The 15,227-nt window shown below is 42.1% G+C and overlaps 1 protein-coding gene across 1 annotated transcript; it reads right to left on the reverse strand.

Annotated features, from left to right (window-relative positions):
- Positions 1–85: 85 nt before the first annotated feature.
- Positions 86–6,977, reverse strand: SMIM10L3 (small integral membrane protein 10 like 3). The gene is made up of 2 exons (XM_069029737.1): positions 6,745–6,977; positions 86–5,290 (listed from the first exon to the last, which is right to left on the reverse strand). The coding sequence occupies exons 1-2, from the start codon at positions 6,928–6,930 to the stop codon at positions 5,270–5,272; spliced, it is 207 nt and encodes a 68-aa protein (XP_068885838.1). The 5' UTR covers positions 6,931–6,977; the 3' UTR covers positions 86–5,269.
- Positions 6,978–15,227: the final 8,250 nt, after the last annotated feature.

Consider the following 15,227-nt stretch of genomic DNA (forward strand, 5'->3'; position numbering starts at 1 on the left):
TTCTGTATTTATTCTTATTTTCACACTGTCAGGAGATTGATATCTATGACCTTGTAATTTAAGTATGAGAGTTGATAATATCATATTTTCATAGGCAACATTTGGTTTATTTTAAAGTTCTATCAAATGCATCTCTTCCACGAGGATTAGAGGCTCTGCAGTCTAAAAAGGGTCCCCCTGCCCCCAGTTACTGCCTGTGCATCACAGAAACAAGTGTCAGAACACATTTTATTCTGTGCACTCTTAGGGAAAAAAAAAAAGGTTTCAAAATATTCACGTGAATGTACTCTTTAATTTTTTGAGAAGTTACCCTGTTTAAGTTCTGACCTTACTGTATTTTGTAAGCCCCAAATTCTAGCTGCAATTCTCAGCTGACAGAGGTACCACACATGCAAATTAAATACTGGATTTTAATTAAAGCAGCTGTTTTGAAGAGAAAAAAAGCAGAAATATGTCCCATTGACTACATATTGCTCTGCCAGTTATACTACCTGTCATACACCCTAATGAGAGACTAGGACTCTTATATCGCTGCATGGTTTCTGTCAATTTGTTGTGCATAATTAATTACAGGACAATGTTTCTGAGGTGGAACAAAATATCAGCATATGCTTATGCTGAGAAATCATAGGGACAGGAATATATGTAAGACCAGGCCATAAAAACAAAAGTAGCAACCTGACAATAAGATTATATATTAGGAGAGTACATACAACCTTGTTTCTTCCAAAAATTAAATGTGTATACCTATAAGGGGCAAAGGTGGAGAGAAGGAGAAAGGAAGCAAACTTTGGCAAAGTTTAAGAAAGTGCAGTCTTTATAATCCTAAAAATAACTTTTAGAAAAAGAGAAATAAACCACAAACAGACAAACCACCAAACCTCAAACAGCAACAAAACCAAACTCAACACTGAAAAAGCAAAAGGCTAAAAAACATCTACAGCTAGAACTGTCTCCTGTGCAGGATGGTGCAGACACACGATTGCTCAGACTGCACTGGCTAAAACCACACGGAGAAGTAACACCACCGTCTCTGCTGCATTTTGCACTGCAATGTCAGAAAGTAAAGAAGCATTTGCATAAGCATCCCAACATCATACTGTAGTAAAACACTTTTTATCTACATGCAGAGCTCTGTGCACACACATTTAAAAGTATATTTTCTTCTCAAAGCAGTACACCATATAGTAAATTTTCACTCGAGTGTAACTACTAGGAAATTCTCTAAATATTGAGTATCTTTTTCTTTTCTAAAGGCAGAAATAAAACTCTGCTATGTAGTGCAGGAAGGATCTGGACACTAATCAATAAAATTGTAGAAAGCACAAGTTGTTTAGTAGAACCCTGGCATTTTGCTTAGAAATAACCTCTTTCTAGAGCAGGATGAGAGACAAAATACAGAAATACAAAGGCAACTCCTGGTTGAGTATAAAGGTCCCTTACCCCTACTAAGAATGTTATTTTTCTGTACTATAATAATCATCTGAGCCAGTCTCAGCCCTAACAGCACATTAACTCAGAACATTTTCCACATTGGGTGTAGTGAAGCCATGAAACTCCACACAAACTGATTCTTGGCCAGGATACCTTCCATCTTTTGAGATGAGTTAATATCAAAACATCTATAGGAAGAAAACAATGGCATAAACCATATAGTGCTAGATTTATCTATAGTTTCAAAGGATGGATGCCATCCTTCAGGTTCCCTATTCTCCCTCCAGACAGGAAAAGCCATTTAAACATTGTCAGGGCAGACAGTTCTTTTAGTGCAAGAACAGCGCTTTCAATCAATCCATGGCCTCCCCAGACTTAAAGTGCAGTATATTACATGAGATTTTAACATACCAAACTATCCTTTATTTGAATTTCAGAAGGAATGTTCAAGTTAAAATTACCCTTTAGGTTTTAAGCAATAAAATTCAAGGCAAGGTACATAAACTATCTTAAAATGGATTAAATCCACTCACTTAAGACTTATTCTTTGTGTCTTATGTTCAATAGACATGTAATACACAACAAACATCCATCATTTCACTTAGCTGTGTTGTATTTAAAGTGATCCTGTAATAAGTGATGAAAGGCCACGCACTCAAACAAGACTTTGCTTAAAACAGGACTGTGATACATAACACAATTCAACATTCCAGGATCTCCTCCTGCATAGGCTTGTCATCAATAAGGAGAAAACCCTTGGCACCCTGCTGTACACACATTTAAATTCTAGTTTACTGGAGGTGTCTCTCATGGTTCATTTCCCCCCCCCCTTTAAAATCACCATGAAAAATAGGAGCATTAAAAACTGGATTCATGGTTTTATGCCTTTAGCTACTCCTTCTGCCCATTAACCTGACAGTCTCAGCTGCAAGTTCCTGTATGTAACTGTGGTTCCCAAAACATGTAGTGCCCAAATGACATACAGCAGAGAATGTTCCAGGCCAAACCAGTCAGCTGCACAAACAGGGTCTCAAGTAACAGCTGCAGGTACAGCTGTGCCAATTGATCCTTTGTACAGAAGTCCAAGCACTCAAGCTTTGGGTGCAGGACTGTGTTCATGCACAACTTAAGGTAAGGCTGACCATACAGGGAGAGTATGGCTGTACCTATGGAGCTGCTTAGAGAGGTTAATATGGAGTTGCACAATGTTGCTAATGTCTTTAGCAATCAAGCCAGCTTTAACAGGCTCCAACCCCTCCCCTCCCTGCCTTCATTCCTCTGCCCTCAGCTCTGCCAAGTGGTTTTTTTGAGTCAAGATACAGGCAGACAGCAGCTTAACACCCTAACTCCACGCCACAGACATTTGGAGAAGAGCCTTTTTTTCTGGTGTTCTGGGATTTCAGATCCACATCACTTCAAGAATCTTGAACCTCTGCAATACCACGTGTTAATTTGTGTTAATACTAATCACTGCAAGGCTGATGAATTCCAGCAGTGGAGATGAGAGTGAATGGCTTGACTAAGAGGGAACTGTTGCTGTCAATACTTACTGTACTTACAGTACATAATCCAGTATTATTTTGGGGCTTTTGCTCACTTCATAACAGGTAATTGCATGGTCAAAAGTCTACAAGTTAAACAATCATTTAAATACCAGGGAAAAAGTTATCTTCTAAATTAAATAAGTGGCTTTTCATCTCTTTTAGCATCCAAAAGAAACAATCAGTCAATGGGGATAATGAAAACACAACATATCATTTAACATAAAAAGTAATAGATCTTATTTTCAGTACTCAAATAAGATTAAAAATTTCCAACATTTCTCCCTGTAACACTGATAACCAGCATCTCATCTTCGTAATCAAGGACTTCTCTACACATGTGTGCTAACAGCCCAGTAAACACCACACTGAAATTCTACTGGCTTTCCAGGTAAGTTCAGGTTAAACTAAATGCAACATCACTTCCTCTCTTTCCAAGATGAAGCAAGACCAGCTGGCAAAAAGGATACCTAGTGTGTGAATCACTGGCATGGCTTTACTCCACATTAAGTCCTGACTTTTAAGTCAGAGTGAAGGGGAAGCTGAAAATGCATCCTAACTCACACACCAACACTTCCCTCTTTACATGAGCCTTCAAAGCACATTAAGCCCATCTACAGCAATGTCCTTGTTGAGAATTTTGGACATTGAATCCAAAGTTTCACCTACTGCACAATGAGTTACTTCACTGAAGTGCCAACAGAAGCCTGTTCCTCAAAATGCTATTCACCAGCAGCTCTATGGAGTCCAGCACTTTTGCCCCATTCTTTGGCAAACCTCATTGTTAGAAGCCTGTCCCAAAGCCAAAGTCAATAGGCCCAGAAGTTATTAATGTACTTCAGCAATAACAATCACTTTTTCAAGGAAAAAAAAATTGTTTTAGAAAGTTTACAGTGTCTATTGTAGCACAATAAAGCTCACAAGATATTGTTAAAACAGAGCAGTGAACACTGCTGAGAATTATGCTGCATTGAAGACCACCCTCCCAACAGCTTTCCAGTTCCAAGTGTTTTAAGGATTGATATATTAGTTGCTGTTGGATTCAGAGCAGGAATTCAATTCTACAAGAAACAAGTTTCACTGGAAATGGTTATAAATAGTACTAGCCAGAACACTCCACCAATACAAACTGTAAAGAAAACAAAGGATCTGTGCTAATCAAATTGGGTTCTAGTTTAGTTTAAGAGCAGACCTGCAGAAGTCCCAAAGAGTCTGAAGATTATGAAGTTCTTTACTCAGATGCAGCTATTCCTTACAAAAAAAAAGTCCCTATTGTTCTAACAGCCAGTTTAACTAGCAATTACACAAGTATAATTTTTACTTTACCTATCTACTTCTCACTAAAACCTGAACTGTAACCTTGTCTCTCTTATTTTCTGCTAGTATTAAAAATAGTAGTTACTAAAATCTCTGTATTTTTTTACCTTCACTACTGCATACCAGAGACCTGCTAGTGCAAAAGCTAGCACAGAGATCACTAGCTGTATGATGTGAAAAGTATTAGTCACATATTGTATATTCAAAAGCATTTGCTCGTATCCAAGTGTTTGCCCTGAAGATACAAGGTTTAAGTAACAAAGAGAAAAACATGGTTTCTGGTTGTTTATGAGTCCCATAGCATAGTTGTTCTTAGAACAGGGATCAAGAAGTCCACCAAGCTCCAATACTTTAAAAAATGCAAACTGCAATTCATTCTCTTTGCCACTGCTCATTTCTAATTCCAGAAACCACAGGTTTTTATTATACTGCAAATTTCCCAGCCAGAATTGTGCAAAACATACAAAGTTGTCTCCTGGGCAGCGTGAGCTGAAGTCTCCAGAAATGCTACAAGCTTCTTCCAGCCAGCCTGTTACTGAAATATCATTGATGCAGTGAGAAACCCTATCGAGACTGTCTTTCCCAGAAGAAAAATGCAGATGAAATGAATCCTTCCAAGGAGCAGCTGCACTTGAGTTCGTCCCTGCTGATTCACTGAAACTCAGAGGCATTTCCTTGCCACCAGAAGGCAGAGGTATATTATTAAAGAGAGAACAATTCCCGATGTTATATAATTCTTGTAAACTGCTACGATGATTTTGAGAACTGTCCAACATGGAATGCACACGTGTCAGATGAGCTGCTGGCTTGTGATGATCTGGGCCATCATCATGTACTCGTTTCTGGGTAAAATCTTCTTTCTTCATAGTCCTAGAGCACACGAGCACAGCTTTGCTGCTTCACAACAGGCTGGATTTGAAGAAGAGTGTGACTGACTAGTTGCAGCATACAGTGCAAGCAGCACACCAAATCACAAGTTAATGGATCTCAATATGGACCTAAAGATAAAGAATGCAGGAAATTATTACACTGATACCCCAGTTTCCTAGTTCCCACTATAAAGAACCAAAAATAATTTAAAATCTTTCACATAAAGAATAACCCAGCTACAGAAAGTAACAGTTGTCCCAACAGACAGATCTCCCTACAGGCTGCTTGAGCACATCCAGAGGGCTAGGAAGTATACTCAAACACCAGCCGCCTTCTGTAGTTTCAGTTTAATCTGCTACAAGCTCTCTTTTGGTGACAGGCATGAAAGTGAGTCAGCAAAGGAGCAGCCAGAGAGATTCGCTGTGTAACAGCAGCATTTCCCTTAACCAATAGAAACACAGGCTGGGACTGATTAGAGGCTCAGCATGAAAGGTTAGTATTAAAGTAATCCTCCTGTAAACAGAAGTGCAAGCTGAAATCAGACACACAACACTGGAAATCAACAATGTACCACGAGCAGCTTCCTGGAGGGGAGGGAACTGGTCAGACTGGCTGCCCCAGCACAGTTAGCAGGTATCAGCTGTAGCACAGTCAAAGGACTGTGCCAACACTGATAACGAGCAAAGACAAGGCTTTTTCAGCTACCAGGGTTACTAAGCTACGTGTACCACTCCTGGCCATGTGGCTTATTTTCAAGCTTCAGAACTGCAGGGCAAATTCCCAAAACAAAAATAGGATATGCCATATTTTGACCTCTTCCCATTTCAAATTATCTTTTACAAGTAACAAACTCCAACCAGACTTGTCTTTCAGTACTTGGCCACCGGCCAGATGTCAAAACTTTCATTACAGCTATGTTTACGAAGAGTGTCCAATCCTTAGCTAGAACAGATGACAGTGCATAGCCTGCTTCTGCTGCCAGTTAAGTTAAAAGTAAATCTTTCATTTCATCACAAAAACAATGAAACTTCTACCCTACAACAGGTCAAAGCTGTGTTAGAGAGTTCCATGTTTTGTAGAAACAGGTTCAAAACAGGAGAGATACAAATTAAATCTGAACCATCTTTTTCATGCAGTAACATTGGTATTTAAAACTGGCTGCGTTTTCTCTGCTGCAACTGTTCTTGATTAAAAAAAAAAAATAGATGAAGGAAATTGTTTTCTTCGCTCCTTGGTGTCAGGAGCGCGCTATCAAAGTGCACATATTCACAGTTTATTCCCAGTATTTAAGTCAGCTATGGCTTAGGAACAGCAAGGCGACAGGTTTGCTGCCAACACGCAGAGCGAGGAGCACAGCGGGGCACTCACAGCTGGCCGAGGGCAAGGCTCCGGGGCTGCAGCCGCGCACAGCCCAGGAGACACCGCCCGGGGCGACACAGGGCAGGGCACAGCCCCGGCGCGGGGACGAGCACTCGTCCGGGCGAGCCCCGCCGTTCTCCGGGGCAGCGGCCGCGAACCAGCCCCGGGCCCGGCCGGTGACACCGGGACACGAGCCCGCCCCAGCCCCGCCGCCGCCGCCCACCTGCAGCCGCACGTTGAGCATCATGGAGGCGACGATGTAGAGGTAGGGGAAGTTGATGCGGAGCTTCCAGGCCAGGTCGAAGAAGATGAGAAGGGTCCTGGTAAGCCCCTTGCAGAACACGCCGTAGGACCTGGCCGCGGCCGACTGGGAGAGCCTGGCAGCGAGCGCGGACAGAGCCGCCGCCATAAACCCGCCCCCGCTCCCGCGGCCGCGCCGCGCCCGGGCGCCGCCGCCGCCGCCTCCTCGCGCTGCGCGTGCCCGCCGGCCGGGGCGCGCGGCCGGGCGTCACCACCGCGCGTGCGCCGGCCGGGCCGGGCCGGGCTGCGGCAGCGCGCGGCTCTGCTCGCTGCGCAGGCGCAGGGGGCGGCGCGCGGCGCCGTTGGAGCGGGAGCGGCCCCGCCCTCACGAGCCGCCCTCACGAGCCGCCGCCCCGCCCCTCGCCACGGAGCGGCCCGCCGCGGTCGCGCTGGGAGCGCACGGAGAGCTCAGGGAATTACCACAGGGATCGTCGAGTCCAAGTCCTGGCCCAGCACAGGACGCTCCCCGAGAATCCCGCGAGGTGCCTGAGAGCGTTGTCCGGACACTTCTTGAACTCTTGTCAGGTTTGGTGCTGCGACCACTTCCCTGGGAATCTGTTCCAGCCCAGCCACCCTCTTGGGGAAGAGCCTTCTACTGATACCCAACTTTAACCTCCCCATTTTCTGAGGGTGTGACCCAGGTGTGCGCTCTGGCCCGTTCAGTGACAGCTGCGTGGGCCACGGATGTCATAGAATCATAGAATGGTCTGGGTTGGAAGGACCTTACAGCCCATCCAGTTGCACCCCCTGCCACGGGCAGGGACACCTTCCGCTATCCCAGGGTGCTCCAAGCCCCATCCAACCTGGCCTTGGACACTGCCAGGAATGGGGCAGCCAGGGCATCACCACCCTCACATGGGGGAAGTTTCTCCTGACGTCTAAAGCTACTCTCAGTCAGTGGGAAATGTCAGTAATGGTTTCTGGGTTTGCGTGCGTTTTTTTGTAATTTCGTTGTTTACACAGCCAGGGGATGAATTCAGTGCGCCAGCTACTGTCACAAGGAAATACTTGCTATGCCTTTCAAGCTAATACTTGAGTTACATAGTGAATTAAAAATACACTGTTCAGGCCCAGGTTACACACAAGATTTTAAAAACATTTTGCGAGCATTTCCTAGGAAGGTCTTTGAGATAAATTACCATCATGACACTTTTCAAGTAGGCGAAAATATCCCAAAAGATGAACAGTGGACCAATATAGTTTTTGGACATGGCCCCATTTTTTTTCCCTAGAACTGTTCTTTGTAGTTTCTATTCAATCAACTTTCAACAATGAAACAGAAAAATCAATACATTGATCTAAATGCCTTATAAAATACTATTTTATTGCCACAGAATCCAGCTGATGCATAGAGAAAGAATAATTCCAGAACAGGACATTTAGCAGCTTTCCATTATTAACTAGAAAACAAGGTAGGATACACAAAGGTTAAATCAGGAAGCTGATTAACTAGATATCTGCCAGTCTCATTAGTCCTGGCTCATGTTACATGTTGAAACAGATGCGACACAGTATCAAATTTTAAATTTTGATTTAAATTACTTTCTACACTAAAATAGGCAATATAATTGCTAAATTAGGTCATAATAACAAGTTAGCATCAGTGTTATTTCATTAAATAGTGAGATTGATAAAACACTCTAGCTTTCCAACAAAGAAATTAGCAGATAATGCAGTTGAATACCAGTTGAAGAGATTTACCAGATTTTGTCACATCGAGATTTGGAAATTAGCTAATTATTTTGATAGTGAAACTAAGCCTCAAAGGCATCCCCCACTTCCTCTTTTGATTTCAGCTCTCTCATGGTGGTAAAATAATTTTCAATTTAGCTAAAACACTGATTACTTTAGTATGCAGAAGTCCAAAGCTATTGACATGCAGTTGGCAGCTGATGCCTGTAGAGATCATTTTCCATCACTTTAATGCCATTATCTCATTTTTGATTCTCAACCCTGACTTGTGTTTTTCTGTTGCATCAGAGAACATCTTTATCTTTTCTAAACCGTTCATGATTTATTTCATTTTACCTAAAATTTCTTCTCGCATATGCAAATATTCTATTCAAAGAAAAAACATTTTGAGTTAACATTACTGAGTTGTTACATTTTCAAAGAAAAAACATTTTGAGTTAACATTACTGAGTTGTTACATTTTCAGTGTCCTCTTAAGCTTTCTCAATGTATATCCATAATATTTAGTAGTTCTTCATAAGTTTATAAAAAAATTCCTTTTCTTGGCTCTGCAGCATGACACAGAACAATCCTTGTCCTTGAAATCAGGTCTCCAGGCCTCTCTCCAAGAACTAATAATGACACAGATAAACTGTGAACTGAGTGTGTAAATGAGACAGAGTTTAGGGTTATTTGTGCTTACAGTTCTTTCTTTCTGGCACCTTTTATATCCACTGCTTTGTAGGCAAAAATTACATTAACTGATTACAAAAGACCGAGTCCAAACAGACACTTGGAAAAGGGGAAAAGTCTAATATTTTAGACTGAATAGAATGGAAGTTCAGTTAAAAAAAGAAGAAAAAGAAAGCCAGATCGTTCCTACAAATCCTTTCTTGTGAGTGGGCTTTTTAGGACTGGAAAGAAACTCGTCATCAGCTGTGGTGGCCTGTCTGCTGCCACCATGCCTTCCCCAGCAGCGTCCTGCCAGGACACTCCAGAATCCCAGGCATCCCTCAGAGAGTTTATTGTCCCTGGTGACAAAAGCACTCAGTTCAAGCCTGGTTTGTGATGACATCGAGCTGAGAGCCCTCCCTCTCTAAAACCTTTCGGGAAACGACCACCACAACACACTGTGGATTCTCACAGCACAGCGTGTGCACGTTACAGCCACGCAGGAGGCTGCTGGCAACAGGGACAACTCCTGCACAGGCTGCTGGGTTATAGCACAGTGTTGCACCCAGAAACACAGCAGCATTAAAAAGGCATTACACGGGTATTTTTAATGAGTTTAATAAAGGCGGGATCTAACATTAACTCAAAATACCCAGCGGCCAGCAGTAAGCAGAATACCCAGCTGCATCTTGTGGTGAAACAGAAAGCAGGTGGTTCATGTATGTCACAGTTAGCCTGCAGTGTTTTGCAAACAGAACAATTTTGTAATTTTTATATTTAGGAGGTGAGGAATAAATCAAACATCTTACTTTGACAAGTCTTCCTCTTCACCAAAATTGTAACTTAGCAGCTTATCAGTATAAAATCACGGGGAAAAAAAACACTGTAGGTTTTCATGTTTTCATACAATCTGTATATTCGATTTATGCTAAAATAAGCTATTTTGTATTTATTGATGATATCTTTTACTCTTAAAAGTTCTTCAGAATTTCCACAAATGGCCCACTGAGTAATAGATTCCAGAATATATCATCGCTTTTTGAGAATTGTCTTATTTCTGTTTCAAACGTTGACCGTGCTATATGATGGACCCCTGATTTTAATTTCTGGCTTTGATCTAATGTGTTATTTGAAGCTGTCTGTTTCTTGTCTTGCTTTCCACTCCAAGAAAAGCGGTTCAGTTGGGATGTGAGTCACAGCTGTGCAGCATTACAGGGGGAAGTCGGCTTCTTACCATTCCATCTGTTCTCAGACATACCGACCACAGAAGGTTTGGTCCTTTTTTAGGTCCTAGCTCTGCTGAAGTCCATAAGCTTGTCTGCAAGTCTGGAGCAAAACAAACACTAAATCTTTCTAAGCAAATCAGGGGCCACATCACAGCTTGTAGCTTTCAGTTTTATTCATGTAAAAAATGACATGCCAATGGAAGGCAGCAAAACTAGTAATACCAAATGGGCTTATGTCATGATAAACCTTTATCCTTTTTCTTGGTATTTTAAGGCTCATTTCTGTGAAATGCTTGATATCAAGATAGGTGGAAGTTGAGGGGCACTTGCAGCTTACGTGTCTGTGAGTTCCAGCAATGCCTCACCTCAGGGCATGATGTGATGCCTATAAAAGGCTTATTCCCGTATTTCTGCTGAGGGAGTTCCAGCAATAAAAGACTGAAGAGACACAGAGAAGTCTCAGGTCCTTGTTTATAAGTATATAATGATGCCTCTATTCCAGAAAGCTCACAGCCATATACAGGGATTACTGTGTGTAGTCCCACGGCCTTCAACAACAGTTGAAGCACTGTCTGTTACTGCTTGCTAAACCTGAGAGTGCACATCAGTGAATGCAAAGCCTTATGTGGTTTTTATAACTGAAATTCTTGACAGAAGAGATATTTATCAGAAGCTACCTAAAGAAAATACAGGACTTGTTTCTGTTCTATAGATACACCAGAGAAATCATCAATGCTAGAATCACATGAACGGGATGCATTTATTTTACTATGCTTTATTATTAATGTAAAGATTTACATGCTAACATTTTAGTTTCATGCTCCTTTAATCTGTTCTCTCTGATGCAGCAAATGCTGACATTTAAAAGTTGTGGTTCCTTTTTTTATTGCTGGCTTTGGTTCCTCTAGAGCAGACTGACTGCTATATTTGAACAGTGTACATATCACATGCAAGTACAGGGTTTTTTCAACACTCAGGAAACTAATCATGCCAAAAACTTTTGCCTGGAATATCTAGCTATTACTTGTGGATTAAAATATTTTCTAACATTAATTTTATGTCATGGTGCCTCCCCAAGTTCAGTTCCTTCACAGCAATAGTGTCACTTTCCCAAATTAAAAATCTGTGCTCTATTAGCTGGACAAAGAAACATCCACTAAAGAATTCAAACATCATTAAGCAAAAATCTTGGAGTCTCAGGAAACTGTTAGGTGAGAAGCTTTAAGTGGTAGCTACTGTCCTAACAGCTGGAGTAAGCACTACTGGATTTAAAAGCAGGAGGGCAGAGGGGCTCAGGGAGTGACAGGCCAGAAAGATGGATAACACCACAGGTGGAATTAGAGTCCAGGAAAGAATTCTGGATGCCCACTGCTGTCTGACATTAAGATTTCTTCCTCTCAATTACTATGTACCTAATACTACATCATTAAATACCTGACTTTTGCCACCAACTCAAATTAGGATCAAGCCTTAATTACAATTTTTAAAGACAGTTATTTCAGCTATTTTAAGATGAAAAAGCATCTGGAAACCCCATTTTCTCCAGGAAGGTAAGTCTCTCTTCAGCTGTTTTGTGTGAGGTTTGGGGGGTTTTTGCTTCTGATTTTAATAGAAATTATCTAAAGAGAGGAGAGTGCAATATGCTGAAAACGTTTTTCCACCCTGACACTTCACACCTTTGCTTCACATAAAATTGGCTCTTGCACTTCAGTCCAAGCCCCAGTTTCCAGTGATTGTGAATTCCAATTACAGCTTCTCACCCTAAGCCAGTTTTTCTGATATTGTTAAAGACAGAAGGTTACTTTTGACCTCAGTATTGTACACCCTGTGTCCTGGAGGCAACTGAACAGGACCAGTGTCAGCAGGAGGTGTCATCTGGGAGTAAGGGAGCACACCTATGAACCACTGCCAGGTGTTGTGGTTGTTTCCCTGTACAAAGTGTGTACTGGGCCTTCTCTGCTTCTCTGTGGCTTCATTAGTGAGCTGACATGTTACAGAACACAGTAATAGTTGTGGATGAAAGATACTATAAAAGTGCAAATAATTATTGTCTCTGTAATGTTGATAGTCTGTGTCATGGTGAGTAGAACTTTCCAGTATTGCATCAGCGTGATTACCCTGCCACTCCCCATCCACAAAGGAGAATAATCCTCCCTCAGTGCCAGCACACACACAATACACACATTCAGACAGCATCCCAAACAATCTTAAATCATGATTTCTTGATGTCTAAGAAAAAGGCTTTCAACAACAATTGTAATGGTGAGGGAAGACAAGGTGATAGAGCATGGAACAATATTAGGAATGATCTAAGCCTCAACTTTATGATTCATGATTTTATAATTGGTTATTGTCACTGCCATTCATTTTTTTCTTCTGCCCTGCTCTGAGGTGCATTTGTAACTATTCTGTACACAACTCAGCACTGCAGTCGTGTGTATCAAACTGAGAATTTTCTATCAAGTTGTCTTTTATTAACTTCTCACTCATTTGCCCTATGTTTCATCCTATTCTATAAGTTTCTTTTATTTATTTATTTATTTAATTAATTATTTATTTTATTTAATTTAATTAGTTAAACTAATGTTTCAAAATATTCCATGTTGCTCTCTCTTCTCCTTCTCAGGGGAAAATCCATACCTGCAAAGTGTTGAGTATTTGTAGCACGATGTAAGTTATCTTTTTCTCTTTAAAAACAAACACACTCTATACTAGGTAAACAAAAAAAGATGCAATAAGAAAATTAAATGTAGCTGAAATATAGTAATGTTTCATATTAGAATAATTATCACATCATGTATTTTAAGGAGCGTACACAGACTTGTCTGCCAGGGCAAATAAGGAAAGTTACTGTAAGAGAGATATCAGCTACGATTTCAAATGCAAAATTTTGAACAATTCCAAATGGCCTTTTTTATAACATTTGAGGAAATAAATATTTACAAATGTATGGGGGGAAATTGTCTAAATATGTTGCTGTTATCATCATCATCTGTCCAAACTGTAATATTGTTTTTAATGACTAACAGGAAGCATTTCTGTAGGTATTTTCTAATGTTGTCAATTATATACCAAATTCAGTATAAAATTATTGATTTAAAACATATTTAAAGTGTGCTCTGTGTTTTAACTTACGTATTTTTTTGACAGTGCAAAACAATTGATCCCAAAACAATAGGGTGGATGAGCACTGAAAAGAACATATATAAAAAGATAGTGCTTGTCTCATGACAGGATCATAAAAGCAATCTGTGCTAGTGTGTTTTGTCTGTTGCAGCCTTCATCCTTGTCTTTGTGTGCTATTTTGTAATGATATTGTAAATGCTGTTGTACCTCTTTTTCACAGAAAAAGCTCTAATCATCCCTCTCTTACACACTGGATAAAAAAGAACCAGTGAAGGAAGAGGTAGGTGCTAGAAAAATCAGAAGCCATTATCTTCCCATGTCCCGGGTCTGCCCAGGACCGTGACATCAGTCAGACACTCGTAGTGCTGCTCTGGTTCTGTGCAGGATCTCAGCCAAAGGCTGCTGCAGCAGGAGCGCGGCGGTCCTGCCCACACCTCCCTTCCACAGCTCCCACCTGCTGGCTGCAGAGCGGCTGCCAGGTCACTGGCAGCAGCAGAGTCTTGGCTTTGAAGATACTTAGCTTAAGTGACAAGTCATTTCAGCTTCCATCTGTGTGAGGGAACACGGACATACAAGTGTTGCAAAAATAGCTTTTCGGTTCACAGTCATAGTTAGGATTTCCTGTCTGGTGGGAAATATCAGGAAATTATCTCTGCTCAAGGAAAGAAAAATGAGAGTAACTGTCTTGGAATGCTCTGTCCACTGATGAAGTTGCATTGTGTGGTATCAAAATAATTTAGAAATGTTCTGAAATTAAGAGATCAAATCACTGGAAATCCACCCTGATGGTACACTATTGATTCCAGTGAATTCATCGTCACTTTGCAGGAGCAGTGTGTGCATGGGGCCTCTCCCCACACTTCCCTCGAGGAACAAATGGCAATGCAAACAAAGGGAATAGTGCAACCAGGACATGCTCTGGCAAAAGTAGAACTATGGCAAGAACTAATTGTAGAAATTAAGACTCTTGGGATCATCGGACCTGCTCTGCTTGACTTCTGCTTCTCTACTTCCTGGAAATAACTGGTTTGCTTGAGGGAAAGAAGAAACCCAAAGCTGTGTGAGGCCTGACAATCCCTGGGCTGGCCTATCTTGAGAAGACTGGACATACACTGATCTGATTTAAAACTTGCCAGCCCAGTTAATTAATGTCACAGCATATCAGGAGGAGGGAAGGGTGGTGGGAAGATCCATGGATGAAGGCAAACAATCTGGATCTGCAGTGGTGGCACAGTGAGAGATGGTCCCATGGCAGGTGCCTGGTTGTGGAAAAAGGGCACCTGCCCCCAGCAGCAGAGGGGGAACGTTGTGGTGACCTGAGTTACACGTGCCCAGTACGTGTGTGTGGTAAACACAACTGCACATTAACGTGCTTCAAGAGATGCCAGGAATGAGGTTGCTGCACGATGGGTGCCAGGCGTGAGAGACGGGATGCATGGTGGTGTCAAAGGCAGCTCTTAAGTTCCGGCTTGTTATACACAACAGGGCTGCTGTGGGACGATGCCCAGCCCCATGCCCCTGACCGGGCTGCCGGCTTGTGCCAGCAGTGCCAGCGCTGACATTCCTGCTCAGAACAGCTCCGCCTGAACGCACCAAACGGGGATGGGCGGCCGGGGCGCCGCTTCCCGGACTGGGTCAGTGGCACAGCGCCGGCTCCCCGCCCCGAGCGCCCCGAGCCGAGGCACCGCCCGCGAGGCGGCCCCGGCGCGGC

The sequence above is a fragment of the Aphelocoma coerulescens genome, chromosome 14 (genome assembly GCF_041296385.1).
Source record: "Aphelocoma coerulescens isolate FSJ_1873_10779 chromosome 14, UR_Acoe_1.0, whole genome shotgun sequence".
NCBI lineage: Eukaryota > Metazoa > Chordata > Aves > Passeriformes > Corvidae > Aphelocoma > Aphelocoma coerulescens.